The 17,463-nt window shown below is 46.4% G+C and overlaps 1 protein-coding gene across 3 annotated transcripts in view; it reads left to right on the forward strand.

The window, feature by feature from the left end:
• Positions 1-17,463, forward strand: part of BCAR3 (BCAR3 adaptor protein, NSP family member) — a 114,849-nt gene that overhangs the window by 40,205 nt on the left and 57,181 nt on the right. The window contains exon 1 of one of the 3 annotated variants that reach the window (XM_047872574.1): positions 1,105-1,210. The exons of the other annotated variants lie outside the window; for them this stretch is intronic. Coding sequence (XP_047728530.1) covers positions 1,208-1,210 — 3 coding nt within the window. The 5' untranslated portion in view covers positions 1,105-1,207. Of the gene's footprint in view, positions 1-1,104; positions 1,211-17,463 lie in introns of those variants that run through there. 3 annotated transcript variants of the gene reach the window in all.

Here is a 17,463-nt window from a genome sequence, read left to right on the forward strand (position 1 = left end):
CCTGTGAAACTTACTTTCATTTTCACTATTTTTTTCTTTTCTTTTTCTTGGGGCTACTTCTTTAAGCGTCAAGAGTTGCCCCCCACCATACACTAAATTTTACAAATTTATTTCCTATCTTCTCCCCCTTTATAGATCTATCTTCCTTTTAGACTGAAGATTCTTTGTAGATGCTTCTTCACACACAAGCCTTACAGTCATTTTAATAAAACATCTCTTTGCTGGGAATGGTTTAAAAACACATTTTTTAGGGGAGGTGATGATTGGGCAGAGCTGGGTGAGTTTTCTTATAAGAGAAATGGTAATTATAGATTTTTCATTTTAAAATGCCCTTAAGAAAGATAAATCGGAAAACAAAGCCAGGAAGCAGAAAAGAAAATCGGGATGACTGTTTTTCAAATTAGCCAAGATGTAGGCAAGCCCATTTTCGTGGCGAGGCTATAAACAGCACAATGCCCGCCTGTGGACAAAGGCCTGCTCTCCAGGCGACCGCAGTTAGCAAGTGTCAGGACGGAATGCAGCCTTTTGTCCCGGGCTAGCCTCCTAGTGAACAAATATCCTTTCTTTTGTAGTCAGCCTGGGTGGATTCTTGCTGGAACCACTTGCGAGCTTTTCTGAAATGATTTGCGGTTTCTGAGCTCCTTCGCAGGCTAGGAGAAAGGAGAGGGCTGGAGCTGTTATCCTGAGTGGGGATCGGAATCCTCCGACGGCTCGTTCCCCTCAACGACCGACCCCCCCCCCCCCCCCCCCGTCCCCCGTCCCCCGTCCCCCGTCCCCCGTTCCCACCACCCAGCGCGCATGAGCAGCTCCCGAGTCCGGGGATCCTTGGCAATCAGTCCTCTGTGGGGTTAATTCTCCGAAATGCTCCTTGTGAGAGGGCCCTACAGATAAGACAGGCTGCCCAAGGCTCAGATCTCAGCAAGGCTGCTTCCTGCAGCCTGCCCGGGCTACATTAGGTCACCCAGCAGATTAAAAGAGGAGTAATTATGCGAATTCCAGCGCCAAGAATAAGCGCGCGGGCCGGCGTTGGGACCTCGTGGGAGAGGGGCCAGCGAGGCTGCGTTCGCTTTGTGCTCAAGATGGCTGCAGCCATGGTCACGGTTAAATAGCTGCCTTTGAGGGACGTCTTTTCTTCCAGCGCGGAAAACAGGCCAGTCTGCTCTGAATTAGCCAGCTAACAAAGTCATGAAAGGGACTTACGAAAACAATGGTACGCTGTACATTCCGTGAGATTTTAGCAAGTTATATGAACCAAATAACGGCCCAATTGGCTGGCTCTGCAGGTTTTTGCCTGAGTGTGCACATCCGCAGAGCCAGCACCGTGCCCTGTGGGCCCAGAAGATCAAACGCTGCCCACGGTGAATGTGAAACAGCCCTGGGGCTCACATTTAGAGGAGCGAGTGAGAGCTCCCATCCACCCTCTCCCACTCCACCCCAAAAACATTCTCTGCAAATCTTCTTGGGAGGTTTAACGTTACTACCGTTTAAAAACCACTTACAGAGGCAGGGTGGGAAGACTGAAGAATAGGGGTCCAGGACAGTCCCTCTTTCAAAGGAATCTTTCCCGCAGGTCTTTGAAAATGCGGTCATTTGTAAAAAGCAAAATCTTGTCATGAAATTGTATGCTCATTTAAAATCTATATGTGAATGTTCATAGCGACATGATTTATAATTGACAAAAACTGGAAACAGTTCAAATGCCCTTTAACTGGTGAATGGCGAAACTGCAGGATACCATACAATGGCGCGATAGCCTAAAAAAGAATGGACTGTCAGTATAAAAACTTACTAGTGACAGAAAACAGATGAGAGGTTGACTGCAAAAGGGAACAAAAGAACTTTTAAAATGATAGAAACACCTTGATTATGGTTGTTTCAAAGCTCACAGAATGATACTTTTTAAAAGGGGTGATTCTTACTCTGTGTAAATTAAACCTCAGTGAGCGTGACTTTAAAAAGGCAAACTAAAACCTTACCATATTTTAGCCCTTAAGGGCTGTCACCCCAGTAGGGGAAATGTTTGATTTGGAGATGGGCTACCTCAGACTGCTGATCACATGGCGAAAGTGCTGAGCTTATGGATATTTTACTGCATTGGCTCATTCAACAGATAGTTGTGAGCATGTATCACGTGTTGGTAATTGCTCAGTGGAGTGAGAGGTGGGAGCAAAGTGTTTCCAAGAGCCTAACCTTAGATAGTGGCAGTGGGCGGGGAAAGTCAGGGCAGGGCCTGGAGGCCTTTCCAAGAGAGAATTAGGAGCCATTTTATTAGGTGAGTTGACAGTTCCTGGCGGACTTAACTGGAGGAGGTGAGGAAGAGGAAGCCAGAGGAGGTTCCAGAGGTCACACGAGTGTCTGGCATCTTGCCCAGAAGCCAGTGAATATTTTAGGGGAGGACAGGAAATTTCCAGTTGGAGACCTTGTTACCACAATGACATTAAGTTAACTGATGAGCATGTGGGGATATCATTAGACTGGTAGGATCAGCAAACTATAGCCGGAGACCAAATCTGGCCTGCAGCCTGTTATTGTCTGGCCTGTAAGCTAAAAACGGATTTCACACTTGAAATGTTTTTTGTTTTTTGTTTTTTTTAAATCAAAAGAGGAATGTGAAAATTATAAAATTCAGGTTTCAACATGCGTAAAGCTTTATTGAAACACAGCCTCACCCATTCATTTACATGTTGCTGCTTTCTCGCCATAACCATGGAGTTGAGTAGATATGACAGAATGGGCAGCAAAGCCTGTTATATTTACTGTCGGGCCCTTTACAGAAAAGATTTGCTGACTCCTGCTCTAGACTATATGTATATTCACTGTTCCTGGTTTGCCTCTCAATAATGCATGGTAGGCTTTCAATAAAAATGCATAGTAGGCTTTCAGCCTTGCGTGATGGACATCACTGTTATCTCGCCTGGTGACATAGCAACGAGTCCTTGTGCAAGTTGTGAGACCTTGCACATTCACAGAGATGCTACAGTGGCAATCCTGCACGATTTGGATGCAACTTGGCATCTTGTGGGGTAGACCTGTCTGCTCTGAGCAGCATCTCCCACTGGGCCCATCACATCTAAGGCCTTCAGTTTTGCTGGCTGAACAGGTGTGTGGGGACAGCACAGGTGCTGCAATCCTGACGGTTCTTGCCTGGGGCTTGTCTGGATAATTTCCTCAGGCCAGATTGCTCCCCCCAACGCAGACTGAGATGCCTTTTCTCAGTGTCCCAAGTCAAAAGTAAATTCTCCCTGGGCCTCCTGAACTTGATGGTTTGAATCAAGGTCAAACCCTGGAGCTGCCCTCTAAAGGTGCTCAAAGGAGCCTTGTCTGGCCTAGTACGGCTAGGTTCACCGTTGTGTTTTATGCCGCAGCCTTCATCCTTGACTGAAAGTAAGAGGACTCCTCTGGGATCCCAAGCAGTGGCAGGTAGAGAGGTGGCAAAGAGACTGGAAAACTAGCATGCAAGCAACAATCGAAACTATGGCATCTGACTAGGCTCCGTTTTATAATGGGACTTCAGAACCCTCCTCATGTGGCCTGTCTACCTCTGACCTCATTCTGCCATCTGCCTTAGTGGGATATTCCTCCATCCTGGCTTTTCCTACTGGTCCCCGGTCTTTGCCTTTTCTTTGGCATGAATGCTTCTTTTACAGTTGAGTGGTTTAAAGTGGGTTGAATTGTGTTGCCCCAAAACATATATTGAAGTACGAACCCCCAGTACCTGTAAATGTGGCCTTGTTTGGAAAGAAGGTCTTTGCAGGTATGATCACACTGGGATGAGATCATACTGGATTAGGGTGCACCCTAATCCAAAGACCAGTGTTTTTAGAAGAAGAGAGGACTTTGTGCACAAAGGCACTGACACACAGGGAGAACGAATGCCATGTGACCATGGAAGCAGAAATTGGAGTTGATGTGTGGATAAGCCAACAACACCAAGGAATATAGCCATCACAATCTAAGAAGAGGCAGGGAAGGGTCTTCCTCTGGAGCTTTCAGAGAGAATGTGACTTTTGCCAACAGCTTAGTTTTGGACTCCTAGCCTCCAGAACTGTGAGAGAATAAATTTCTATTTTAAAGCCACCAAATCTGTGGTGTTTTGTTACAGCAGTAGCATAGATCCAAACCCCTAGCTTAGTTGTGTGACTTGGGGCAAATTTCTGAAATTCTCCGGAGATGGGTTTCCTTGACAGTAAATGGGAGCATGTAGGAATTAAATTAGTTGCTACATGTAAAGTTATCAGCACAGTGCCTGACATGCAGATAGCACTCAGCAAATACTAATTTAGTTACTATCACGGTCATCTGCTGTGTGGTGTGACTCAGATTTCATTGCCTCAGAGAGACCTTACCTGACCCCACTGCTGAAAGCTGCCTCCCCACGTCACTATGTCATTACTCTGGGGATCATCACTTGTCCCAAGTCCTATTTGTTTATTTAAAAAATCAAGGGGTGCCTGGGTGGCACAGTCGGTTGGGCGTCCGACTTCGGCTCAGGTCATGATCTTGCGGTCCGTGAGTTTAAGCCCCGCGTCAGGCTCTGTGCTGACAGCTCAGAGCCTGGAGCCTGTTTCGGATTCTGTGTCTCCCTCTCTCTCTGACCTTCCCCCATTCATGCTCTGTCTCTCTCTGTCTCAAAAATGAATAAACATTAAAAAAAAAAATCAAAACAACCCCAAAAGCCTCATTAGAAGGTGAGTTCTGAGGGCATGGACCTTTTCTTAATACTTAGTGACTGACTGATGGCCACATAAAACCAGATGCAAAGGGCATTTAAATGGAAGGAAGAAGGAATGAGGGTGTTCTAAAGGTCTTAAAGTTTCCCAAGAAGCAAGTAACACTCAGCATCTCTAAAACTTTTCCAGAAATTTCTCCAGTGATTTTATTTAATGAAAGCAAGAAGATTCCTATCCTGTCTTCATTCTCTCGCCAAACTGGTATAGGATAAAAATTGTGGGGTCGCTGTTGTCACCTTAAATAGTCACACATTTAGGCAGAGGTATATATACTTTTTTTTTTTTTAAGTGTAGTTCTGGCAACCTCTGTGGCTCAGACCTATCAGTTCCTCAGCAGATCTTGTTATCAGCTCCCAAATGAGAGCCATGCTTTTTTTTCTTTTTTTTTTTAAGCCTTGCAATCGTTGTTCAATTCCGCCCTCTAGTGGAAATAATATGTCACAACAGTGCAGCGTTTGGCTACAGTTCATTGTGTAAATATTCTGGGAGCTTTTGATATTAAACTATTAACATTTCAACTTCAGAACTAAAGGCTGTGTTTAAAGTAAATAAAGAGGCAGGTGGTTTTCTTTGGGTTTATATTAAACAGATTAAAATTGTAAAGGCATTTTATTAATAGAGTGAATTGTCTTACATTCTTGGACAAAAAGCTCTTAAGATGCTGTAACACTGCATGTAGATTTTGAGTGGGGAGGGGCAGTTGGTAGTGATCTGAAGTTTTACCTGTGGCAACCAAGAAGTATCCTTGGAAAAAATGATATTTGGGGGAACCTGCCTGGCTCAGTCGGTTAATTGTCTGACTTCCACTCAGGCCATGATCTCACAGTTTGCAAGTTCCAGCCCCGCGTCAGGCTCTGTGCTGACAGTTCGGAGCCTGCAGCCTGCTTCAGATTCTGTGTCTCCCTCTCTCTCTGTCCCTCCCCACTCATGCTCTGTCTCTTTCTCTCTCTCTCTCTCTGTCTCTCTCTCAAAAATAGATATTAAAAAAAAATTTTTAAATGATATTTGAATTGCTATTTGACAGCTGAAAAAAATGGCCAGAAGAAAGCTGGTATTAGGTAAGGCAGAAAACAGGTATCAGCCTATTAGAGATTGTTGGGGAAGGACCCCATGGCTGTGGGGCAATGTGTGCCCAGGCTGAGTGGAGTAGGAGAGAGGGTAGCAGGAGTCTACAAGAAGGATAGGTACTCACATATTTCTTGAGTGGGAAGAGAGTGAGGAAGCTCAAGTATTCCTGGGAAATTCTGAGATTAAGGAAGTAAGAAAGCTGAGTTGGGGAACAATTATATTGATTGGTTGATTGATTGATGGACTGCCAAAAATAACATATAACTACATATTGCTTTGCAACTTGATTTTTTTATTGAACATCATTGCATGTTAAATACATGGGTCTACCTCCTTCTTTTGAATGTCTATCCAGTATCCCATTGTATGAAATACGATTATATTGGCCAATTCCCCACTGACATTTGGGTTCTTTTTAATGCTGTTAAAAACAGTCTTGTGGTTATTTAAAAATATAGCCCTATTTCTTACATATGTCATAGTCATTTAATAACTATATATTGAAGACCTGCCTTCTGGCCAGTGTTCTAGGGGCTGAGGATATGGCAGCGAAACAAAACAATGTCCCTCCCTCTGTGGAGCTTGTACTCTGGGGAGGAGGACTAGGAGATGGGGAAGACACCCTAGCAAGCACGTGAGGCAGTGATGAGTGCTAAGCGAAAAGACTTATCAGGGAAAAGAGCTATGAAATATTGGGGTGAGGGGGTGCCACATTTTAAATAGGGTGGCCAGGGAGAGGCTCACCCAGAGGGTGACCTGAGTGGGAGGGCCAGTCAAGCATGATGTCTAAAGGGAAGAGGCTGTAGCAAGGGCAAGGTCATGAAGCAGGAGTGCACCTCTTCCACCCGGGAACAGCCTTGAGGCCAGAGAGGCTAGAAGGGAGTGAACTTGAGCGAGAGAAAGGTAGAAGCTGATGTAAGAGAGTGATAAGAGGGAGGGGGCAGATTGCCTGGGGCCCGTAGGTAACTTTTGCTGAGTGAGGTGAGGAGCCAAGTCAGGATGACACTGGGTTCGGTGTGGCTAACAGATGGCAGGAGCGGGGGCAAGAACAGGGAGAGGAGTTGGGAGGCCATTGTGACTGTCCAGGTGAGACAGGAGAGTGTGGGCCTGTGACAGCAGAAGAGGTGTTGAAGAAGGGCGATTGTGGTCTCACACGAAGGCGGTCTTCAGCATTTCCTGCCTGATCGGTGTGCGTGGGAGCACAGAGGAGTGAAGCACGATGCAGGAGAGATGCGTTGCCTGCAACTCAGAGGGCTTGGTGCACATTTGTGTGCGGACTTCCTTAAGAGAAAACTAAGGGTAGAATGATTGAGTGTTGAGAGTTATAGGTCAAAATTCACTTGTTGCAGCTAGGGAGTGTTTGTTTTGTTTTACACGTTTCTCCCAGTTTCCAAATCTTCTCTGTAAGCGTCAGTGTTTTTATGGTAGAGTTATTTATTAAAATAAAAGCACCCTTCTATTAGTCTACTTCATAAATATGCTGAAAACTTATGGATCAATCAAAATTATGTAGAACACGGAGCTTAGGTGTATTAGAGCAGAAGTTCTTAAACTGTTTGAGCTCAAGGCCTGTTTTCACTCTTATTAATTATTGAGGACCCCAGGGGCACCTGGGTGACTCAGTCTGTTGAGCGTCCAACTCTTGATTTCAGCTCAGGTCATGATCTCATGGTTTGTGAGATCGAGCCCTGCGTTGGGCTCTGAGCTGATGGCAGGCAGGGCCTGCTTAGGATTCTCTCTCTCCGTGCCTCTCTCCGTCTCTCTCTCTCTCAAAAGAAATAAATAAACTTGAAAAAAAAAGTTTAAAAACTACTTTTAAAAAATTATTGGGGACCCCAAGGAGCCTTTGTTATGTGAGCTTTTTTAACTAGTGGTTTATTGTCTTAGAAAGTAAAATACAGGAATTTTTAAATATTTACTTATTTAAAATCACAATAATTATTTTTCTGAAAAATAATAATTTTCCAAAACAAAATTTTGTGAGAGGAATGGCACTGTTTTACATTTTTGCAAATCTCTTTAGTGTCATAGAATACAGCTTGATTCTCCTACCTTATTCAGCCTTCAGTCTGTTGTGTTGTTTTGGTTGAAGTCTGAAGAAAATCTGGCCTTGCACAGACACATAGTTCAAGATGGGAAGGGTATTTCTTTTTACTGAGGTGTAATTGATGTAACAGTATATTAGTCTCAGGTATATAACATAATAACTTCAGTATTTGTACATGTTGCAAAATGCACACCACTGTGTCTGGTTAACATCCATCAACATACATGGTTATAAAATTTTTTTCTTGCGACGAAAACTTCCAAGATTCGTTCTCCTAGCTGTTTTCAAATATGCAATAGTGTTATTAGCTATAGTCACCATGCTGTACATTGTATCTCCCCATGACTTATTCATTTTATAATTGAATATTTGTACCTTGCCACCCCCTTCACCCATTTTACAATCCTCAGGACTATTTTAATAGCGTTTTCAGATAATTGGAGCTATTCTTCTTTGATGTTATGCTAAAACTTGAAAAGTTGTAGCTCCATAAAGGCTAATTATAATGTGGAATCTGAAACCGTATTCATGAACTTTTTTTTTTTCTTTATACTGTATTCCCTTAAAATCCATTAGTCTCTGTGACAAGTTGGGTCTTTTACCCGTGTGTGATTTTGTGTCATCATGCATTGAGCGTTTGAAAAATACTGGTTGCTTGAGTTATGCAGATATTCAAAATGTTAATATATTTCATTATACAATATTAAAAACTCACTTTCATTTATATCCCCACTTATCAGAAAAAAATTATTAAAGCTATTGGGAAGCTGTCAAACTCGTGGTCGTGAATACAAGTTTCCCCGCGTTCTAATTTTCAGTCGAAAGCTCAGTTTTCATCACTGGCAACAAATACTATCAATTTTTCTCCTATAAGTGACAGGCTCACTTTGTTCCTGTTTTAGAAAATACCTGCCAGATAACTAGCCACGTCTGAATAACCACAGTTTGTCAGACATTCTTTGAAGTAAAAGTGGTGTTCCAGGAAAAAGGAGCTGGTTCCACACACGCTTGCTTTCCCTCGAGAGGCAGCCACTGGACTTGGGTGTGTGGGAGAAGGGCCGTGTGGCCGTGTCCTGCCTCATCACACAGAATATTAAAGAGAGACCTAGGCTCCAGGGTCCAGCTGTGATAAAGCAAGTAATTCTTACTGCTTCATCAAGGACTTTTAGGTGAAACTGCCTATTTTTTAAAGAAATATTTTTTAAAAACCTTTTTAATACTAAAAAAATAAATTTAAGAAACTGGTAGCTAAGAAATGCAGTGAGTCGGTATCCTGTTTGGGACGTCTCCCTTGCTTGGTGCTAAAATCCCAGCAGTTTGACCCGTCTTTGCTTTTACCTCATTGGTGGAAATGCCAACCCAGCGAAAAAGGCAAAAAATGTCTCAGTATTGTTATGAAAATAGTTTTGGCCTCATGGACTCCCCTAAAGGGCCCCCATGCCCCCCCTCCCCGCTGCACTTTGAACTCTGCCATCCCAGAGGGTCTCCTGCTACTTAAGAGCTGTTATAAAGCTGCAGAAACACTTAGAATACAAATAATCATCTCCTGTTTATCTAAATCCATATATTCTTTAAAAGATACTGATCATTAATACAGAAGAGACATTAAATTTTTATTTAAAAATAAGGTTGGGAATCTGTCCTAGAAGTAAGGGTCTTCAGTTATGGGGCCTTTTCTTTACAATTGAATGGATCGTGAAGCCTCAACAAATACCAACTCTGTTTCATATGATCGCGTTGCTCGTTATATACTGTGAAGAGCTGGCCCAGAAGCAGTCGCTGTTCTGCTCTGACTGCTTTATTTTAAAGCCGTGAAAACCTAAAGCTTGGTGAGGCCAAGGTCTGGGTTATGGCAGACATGCTCAGCTTGGATGTGAAAGTGAGTCAGGGGATACATTAAGTTGAGGCAGGCTGAAAATGAACATTCTTCTGGTCCTTAAGCTTTTATTAATTGCCACCACATTTGCCCATTCTGTGCTCCCAGTGTGGGTTAGCTGGCCGAGCTCCATCCGTCGGTTATGTCAGTGAAGATAAGGATGTGTCAGACCCTGGGAACAAGAACATGCTGTTTGGCCCTTCGAGGCAATTTCCTTTTGAGTCCCAGCTCTCTCCAGATGGCATCTAATTGTTTCTTGAATGACCTCAGTGTCCAGGCTGCAGGAACCTGGTCTGAGAGGCCATTTCACATATTTATTAGCCTGTGGATGAGAACTTAACCATATAAAGCCTCCATTCACACTCTCAAAAGAGCTTTTTGTACAGAAGCAGTGATGAAGCTGAGGGACTGTTTCCTGTGACCACCAGTCTCCAATTGGGTTCTCATTTTCCCCAGGCCCAGGTGGGTGTGTTTTGAAGGCTGTTGAGTCCATCATGGCCCAGTGTCCTCCCCTCTGTCTTTGAGCTTTTGCTGGAATGAGCCCAGGCAGAATAGGGCTGCATCCTCTTATCTCCTGGTTTCACAGCATTTAGTGATTGCTCCTACAGGTGGTAGGAGTGGGGAATCATGTGTTCTGGGAGCCTCTCTCCAGTTGGGACCCCAGGCAGTTCACGGTTGAGAATGAGGTGCTTCTGAGGGCTGAAGAAGGGACCAGTCCTAATCCAGACACAGGGATGGCAAGCCTGGTTCACCCAACGAGGGTCACAACCCTCATGTGGCAAGTCCTGCCTTAGGCCTCTGTGGTTCTGAATTATTTGAGGAAGTGCCTATCTTTTTGCAAACGGGATGAATAAGAACTATGTCTAGAAATATGCATGTGCACTTATCGTACGTCTTACTTCCAGGGTGTTTGTGGACCCAGCCTGACAACCCCTGTGCCTTCTCCAACCATTCACTGGCCTCTATCCTGTTCAGGCATTGGCCCCAATCCTTCTGGGCATTGGAGTGTTGACAACGAGTTAGACAATGAATAAGTCCTGAAGCAAACAAAGACATAGATCACTTTAATGAGTGCTTCAACAGCCAGGTGTTAGAGCTGGGGCCCCTCACTGAGGTAAATAAAATGATCGCAGTGCATGAAGGAAGCCGCATAGGGCCACAGAGACTGACAGTGGGGACTCTGAAGCTCTTTCTGGGCCATGTCCACCTAAGGACTGCATAAGGAGTAAATTTGGGAAGATCTGAATATATTTTGGGGATGATGCAGATTTCCCTTTCTTTGACCTACAAAGAAGACATGAGAGTTGCTCTCCCAGGTAATCAGTTGTAGCTGGTAAAATCCACCTGGCCTTAGTAAGGGAATGTCTCTCAGACAACACCTCTGAATCAGGTCGTCTGTCTTTCCACAAAATATACTAGGCTTTGGAAACATCCTCCAGGAACTGAAGATGGTGCTGTTGCCTACATGAGCAGAGTTGAATGACCCATTTGTTAATGGTTTCCCCTAGCTTGGGAGGGGTGCTGGATGTGGGAGCAAAACTCACACCTACGTTCAGTGGCACAGGACATTCCAACTCCATGAATTCCTATCCCTTTTCCCAGAGGCGAATTCATGTCAGTTTCTTCTTGAAAACTCAAGGCAAGTCAGTTCTTTCATGGAACATCCTTGGAGGCTGTGAAGCACCATTAATTTCCACCCATCACTGAAACATGAGGGAACAACCCTATTATTAATGGGTGTGCATTATACATGTTTTCATGTAACATCAGTTTATGTTGGTTTCCTTTGAGCGTTTCTCAGATGTGGAGATCGCGTCTTACACATGTGAACCCCAGTGGAACCCACAGTGTATTCTGTGTCGACCTCAAATCTTACCTAATCTCACAATCATAAAGTAAACTCTCAAACTGATGATGTGAGCTAGGAAACTTACCACTGGGAAGGGCAGGGGTAGAGTGGCCTGGGTTGATGATTGTGCTGAAGAAGGAAGATATGTCCAGACTCTACTTCTCAGCATGCTGGCTGCATTTGCCCAGATCAGCTTGTTTATATAGTGGGAGCACATGGCTGTAGGCTGCACTAGTTTATAATCTTAAAGTTTATGGCCCAAGGGGAAAAGGGGACCTCTCCCTCCACCCTGGTTTGAAAACTCCCAGGGAAGGACTCTGATTGGTCTAATTTAGGTCACATGTCTACCTGGACTATTTAGTGTTCAGAATTCTGATTAGTTCACACATCCAAAACAAGATGCATGTACCTGCCATGGGTTAAAGTTTTTAAACATAATAACCACTATCTGCTATTTATATCATTTTTCCCCTGAATGTTCAGGGTCACGAAAGTATATTGGGCGCTATTTCTGGTTGTCTCTGTTTCCTTGGGGTACATATGTAAAATACTGACATATGAATGGTAGGTTTTGCAGAGGTATTTTCTTTTTGACCCTTTCAAACCCTATACTCATCCTTCTCGAGTTTATCTCCTATGTGCTGGATACCCATTGCCTCCCAGTCTGATTGTCAGATCCATACTGTTACAGAGAAGTCGTGGGCACTGGAGCATAGGGGCTGTGGATTCTGCTTATAGTTTGGCCTCAGAAAAATTCTCACATCTGTCATCACAAGTACTCCAGCCCTGAGGCTGCTGTGGTGTCCCTCGAGATTGGTTCAGGTGGCTTCCTGCCGCTCCCCTGGTAACTCTCCCTTCCTCCACCCTGCCCTCCCTCTCCTCTGAGTACACACTACAAGGCCAGGGATTGTATTGTCCTTTGAGTCACTGACAAAAGGAACCCATTGTCCCACCTTGGGCACCAGAAGTGTTGACCATCTGGATGTCACCTCTGTAGGCGGCATTGTGCTTGGCACCTGACTGCTCTAGGAAGTGAACAAACTGGCTGGTAATCAATATGAGCCTTCCCATGCAACACACCCTCTGAGTCGGCCTTCTCCTGTAGAGAAATAGGCCTAGATGATGTTTCTATATATGAAAAAGGCGGTCCCTTAGCCCTGCAGTCATCCCCTGTGCTATAGGGTTTTGCTGCCTCCTGGTTCTTTACAGATTCTGCTTCAGTGTCCATCTGTACATGTTCTGCCCTTTCCCGTCAGTAATGAGTGAAGATCTCTGATGGGCTATTTCAGGTGAGACCCGCTGCCTCTGTTGCTAAGAATATCTGTCTCGGGGGGGAGGGGGGGGAGGGAGGGGGCTGTTGCAGCAGCCACGATTCTGCCTTTTGGATTTGCACAAGATAAGGTACTCCAGGCAACCAGGTGCTAGTCATGCTTCCATTATCACATCCGATTGATCCAGCTATTCTGATTGAGAGTCATTTTAATTATTAACTCTAAGTACTGTTTGATCTCACATATGAAATAGAGATAATAATATGTGTCTCCCAGTGTAAGTATTAAATAAGCTTTCACCATGGTAAAAGCTCTCAGTATAAATGCTGGCTCTTGGGGGCCTTGCACGGGGGTGAAATGCTGGCTCTTGGAGGAGCCCCGGCTGAGCGGTGGGGGATGTCTGTGACTGCTGCAGTCTGCTGGGCACGCAGCCCTGGAGTCTGTGGTCGGGGAGGGTTGCTGAGAACCCAACTTGTATTCTTCAGTATTCAGTGGTGACAGTGAGTGTGGTGTGCAAGCAAGGCCCTACCACCAGCTGGGGAGGGGTTCCCCTCATCTCACAGGGGTTTAAAGGTGCTCCAACAGGGGCTCCTGGGTGGCTCAGTTGGTTAAGCATCTGACTTCAGCTCAGGTCACAATCTCACAATCTGTGAGTTAGAGCCTTGCGTCGGGCTCCGTGCTGACAGCTCAGAGCCTGGAGCCTGCTTCCGATTCTGTGTCTCCTTCTCTCTCTGCCATTTACCCACTCATGCTCAATCTCTCTTTCTCAAAAATAAACATTAAAAAAAAAATAAAAGGGGGGGGCGCCTAGATGGCTCAGTCAGTTAAGCATCCAACTTCGGCTCAGGTCATGATCTCACAGGTTGTGGGTTCGAGCCCCACATCAAACTCTGTGCTGACAGCTCAGAGCCTGGAGTCTGCTTCAGATTCTGTGTCTCCTTCTCTCTCTGCCCCGCCCCCACTCGTGCTCGCTTGCTCGCTCGCTCGCTCTCTCTCTCTCAAAAATAAATAAACATTAAAAAAAAATAAAAGGACAGGGGGCGCCTGGATGGCTCAGTCAGTTAAGCATCTGACTTCGGCTCAGGTCATGATCTCACGGTTCGTGAGTTGAAGCCCCGCGCTGGGTGCTGTGCTGAGCCTGCTTCAGATTCTGGGTCTCCTGCTCTCTCTCGCACCTCCCCCACTCACCCTCTGTGTCTCTCTCTCCCTCTCAAAACTAAACATAAAAAAAAGAAAGAAAAAGAAATGATTGGTATCAGAGTAGCCAGTAGTAGGGGCTGATGCGGAATGAAGGAGTCACGCACATGGAAGGTGGTCCTCTAGGGACCCAGCCTCACATGGAAGATCTAGTCCTAGAGCAAGACCCTGGAGGGCTGGGCTAGGCAAGGGGGCGAGGCTGGAGGAGCATCCTGCAGAACATCCAGGCAGGATGTGTAGACGGGCTCCCAGCTCTCCAGCTGACTTGGTGAGGGGGGCAATGGGGAACTGGAGGTGCGACCCAGGTCCTGTGGGGAGGGGTGTTCAGGATCCCCAGTCAGACTGGCTGGGATGGGGTGGGGCATCGAGGGCTCAGTAGCTGTGGATGGACCGGGAGCTCCCCCGGCGTGAGGGCCGAGTAGGCAGATGCCGTGGACACACGTGCCACCTGCTAAAACAAACAGGTCTCCAAACGACAGCGGCTCTGGAGTAAGAAAATCATTGGAGACATCTGAGCAAGTGTGATTAAAACCATATGTGCGATTTTCATATGTGATCTTAAAGTTTGAAGGCTAAAAATATTTTAAGACTGAGAAAACTCTTAAACGCCTCCTCATTGGTCCCTGGCTTTCAAGGTTCAGGAGTCACTGTTGTACCAGCCTGTCAGTCGGTGGCTCAGGGCAGAGCCATCCACACTCCTGTGGGGGGGCATGTGGTCTGACATTTGGGTGGGATCAGGGATATGCCCTGCAGTAGGAACAAATGGGAACAGAAGCTCCCATTTGCTGAGTGCCTACTATGTGTTGAGTGCCCGGCTCTTTATGGGTTGTCTCACTTGGGCCTCAAAAAAACCTGGTAAGTTGGAGGAGGAAACGGAGGCTCAGAGAAGTTAAGAAATTTCCCAAGGTCACCCAGCTTGCTAGCAGTGCAGTAAAGACTTGAACCCACCCTGGCTCTCCTTCTACCCTACCTGCCAGTGTCACTTTTGAGGCATGCAAATATGTGTCTCACAGCTCAGTGTTGGAAGATGTCATTTTGCAGAAATGCTTGTGAGATGGGAGAGCTGGGGGCAGTGGAGATGGGAGACAGTGCAGCTGGTCCTGGCCGGGGAGGCTTCACGTGTCCTGGCTTTGCAGACGCCCCTCAGAGCATTTCTCCAGCTCTGCTTGGGAGGGGCTTCTGAGGGGTATTTGTGGTCACTATTAGTTGCTTATATAGCTCACACTTACCAAAGTGGAAGGAAGGAGAAAGAGGAAAGCACACAGCACAGAAAACTTCGGAGCTACAATGCCCAGAAAAACAAATGCCCGCTTTGGGCGAGGTGCGTGCATCGTGAGTGTAGAATGGAAAGAAGCGTGGAGAGGCTGGCTCATCTTGGATGAGTGAGACTCCCAGGGGCATATGGATGGGCTTCAGGGGGCAAAGTATCCCCTGAAATTATATGTAAAACGTTACAGCGTGTGCCTTTTTGCTCTGGGAGGAGGCTGGATGGTTTTCATGGACTGTGAGAAAAGACAGAGACCACCAGAATCCAAGTCTGTTCTTCGAGGTTGGAATTCTGCCCCATGCTTGCACGTTTCATTTTGCCTTAACGCTGAAGACTGAAAATTGGGCTTGTGTAGCAGGATTCCTGGGGTGATATCAGAAAATAGGCGGTGGTGGTGGGATGTATGGGACGGAATTGTGTGTGATAGTGCAAGAAAGCAGAGTCAGGGCTGGGCGCTCACGTAATTTAGCCCCACGATGTCAGTTTTACAATTTTAATAGCCAGTTAGAGAAACGGAAATTTACTGGGGGGTCCATAAGACCCGGTAGGGAGAAATGTGCTTGTGAATACTGTCCTTAGTTCCTTTGTTGATGTGGTAGGCAGATCAATACTGCTTCCGGACAGAGGCCATTTGACAGCCATAGTCTTTCACCCCCATGAGGAATCTGAGGACTGGCAGACCGAGATGTGCACGGTAGACCCTCTTAAACGCACCCTCTGTATTCGCAGGCGCAAGCAAACATCTTGTCCACAGCAACACACATAGTGGCCCTGAGAGCGTGGCCAGTGTTTCCCACCCTCCTCCCACCGGGTGCAGTGTGCATTTTGAGCAAGAGATGAATCTCGTTTGCATATAGGAAAATGTGTCCAATGGTCTTTGGCAGCTTGTGTAGCTGCTGAGTCTGGCCTGAGGGGAAGGAGACTTCTTCCCTGATGGCTTCTCCTCATCCTCAGTGGTTTCCCAACAAATTCCCCTCGAGCCCTGCGTCCTATCACTTACGTGAGGGTGGGCAGTCAGAGGCACACTAGCTCCTCCACCACCAGCTCGCCTCCTGCTTTGTCGTGCTCAGAATACCGCAGTCAGGCCAGGTGGCTGGGAAGCTTTGGGAGACAGGGTTGCAGAGAAACGCACCTTTTCTGATGCTGGGTGGCTCAGTCAGTTGAGCGTCTGACTTCGGCTCAGGTGGTGATCTCACGATTTGTGAGTTCGAGCCCCATGTCCAGCTCTGTGCTGACAGCTCAGAATCTGGAGCCTGCTTCGGATTCTGTGTCTCCTTCTCTCTCTGCCTCTCCCCCACTAGTGCTCGCTCGCTCACTCTCTCTCAAAAATAAACAAACATGAAAAAAAATTAAATGCACCTTTTTTGTCTCTGGGCTTCCCAGGGTCTTCAAGGGGCAGAACCTGCAGAAGGAAGTCTTGGATACTTAGGATTGGGCCCATCTGGGTTCATCTTCTCGGTTGCATGGGGCACCAGGGAAAAGGGAATGGTAGCATCAGTCTTACTCCCTATCTCATTAAAGCTGTTTTTGTTCACCAAGAGTCTGAATGCCGGGGTTTAGTGGAGGCAAAAAGTCAGGAGAGAGGTCTTGCTGGGGAGGTGGAGTCTCAGGAGTTGCCACGAGAGGCTGAGCTGTTGTGACCTCCACAACTGGTGTTCACCCCTTGACTGATGCTCCGAGCGTGTCCCTGTGGGCAAGAATGAGCCCAGGCCTTGCAGCCTTGGACCAGTACCCTCCGGTGACAGTGTGCTGCCCACCGTGGGCAGTGTCACTGTCCACGGGGCTACTTGACAATGACGAGCACCTTAAGCATGCGCTTAAGGCATGATGCCCTGATTCTGGGCTGGCTTCGGGGAGGGGAACAGTGGCATACTGGCAACGTGGTCTTCCTAGTTGCCCTGAAACAGGTAAAAGCAGATACCTGGAAGGCACATCTCTCTCCCTACACAACTCTCCCCACCCATGCCAGGTCAAAGAGAGGGCCTGCCTCACTGGGACCCTGATCTTCTAGTGAAGACGGTAGCACTCTGGGAGAGGGACTCTTGCGGGCTCTCGGCCTCCCTCAGTGCAAGGGCTGCTGCCGACAGGAAGCACCGTCTGTGGAATATGGCTGGCAGGCAACTCCTGTTTCCATGGTTACTCTATAGGGCAGGTTAGT

The sequence above is a fragment of the Prionailurus viverrinus genome, chromosome C1, assembly GCF_022837055.1.
Source record: "Prionailurus viverrinus isolate Anna chromosome C1, UM_Priviv_1.0, whole genome shotgun sequence".
NCBI classification, from domain to species: Eukaryota; Metazoa; Chordata; class Mammalia; order Carnivora; family Felidae; genus Prionailurus; species Prionailurus viverrinus.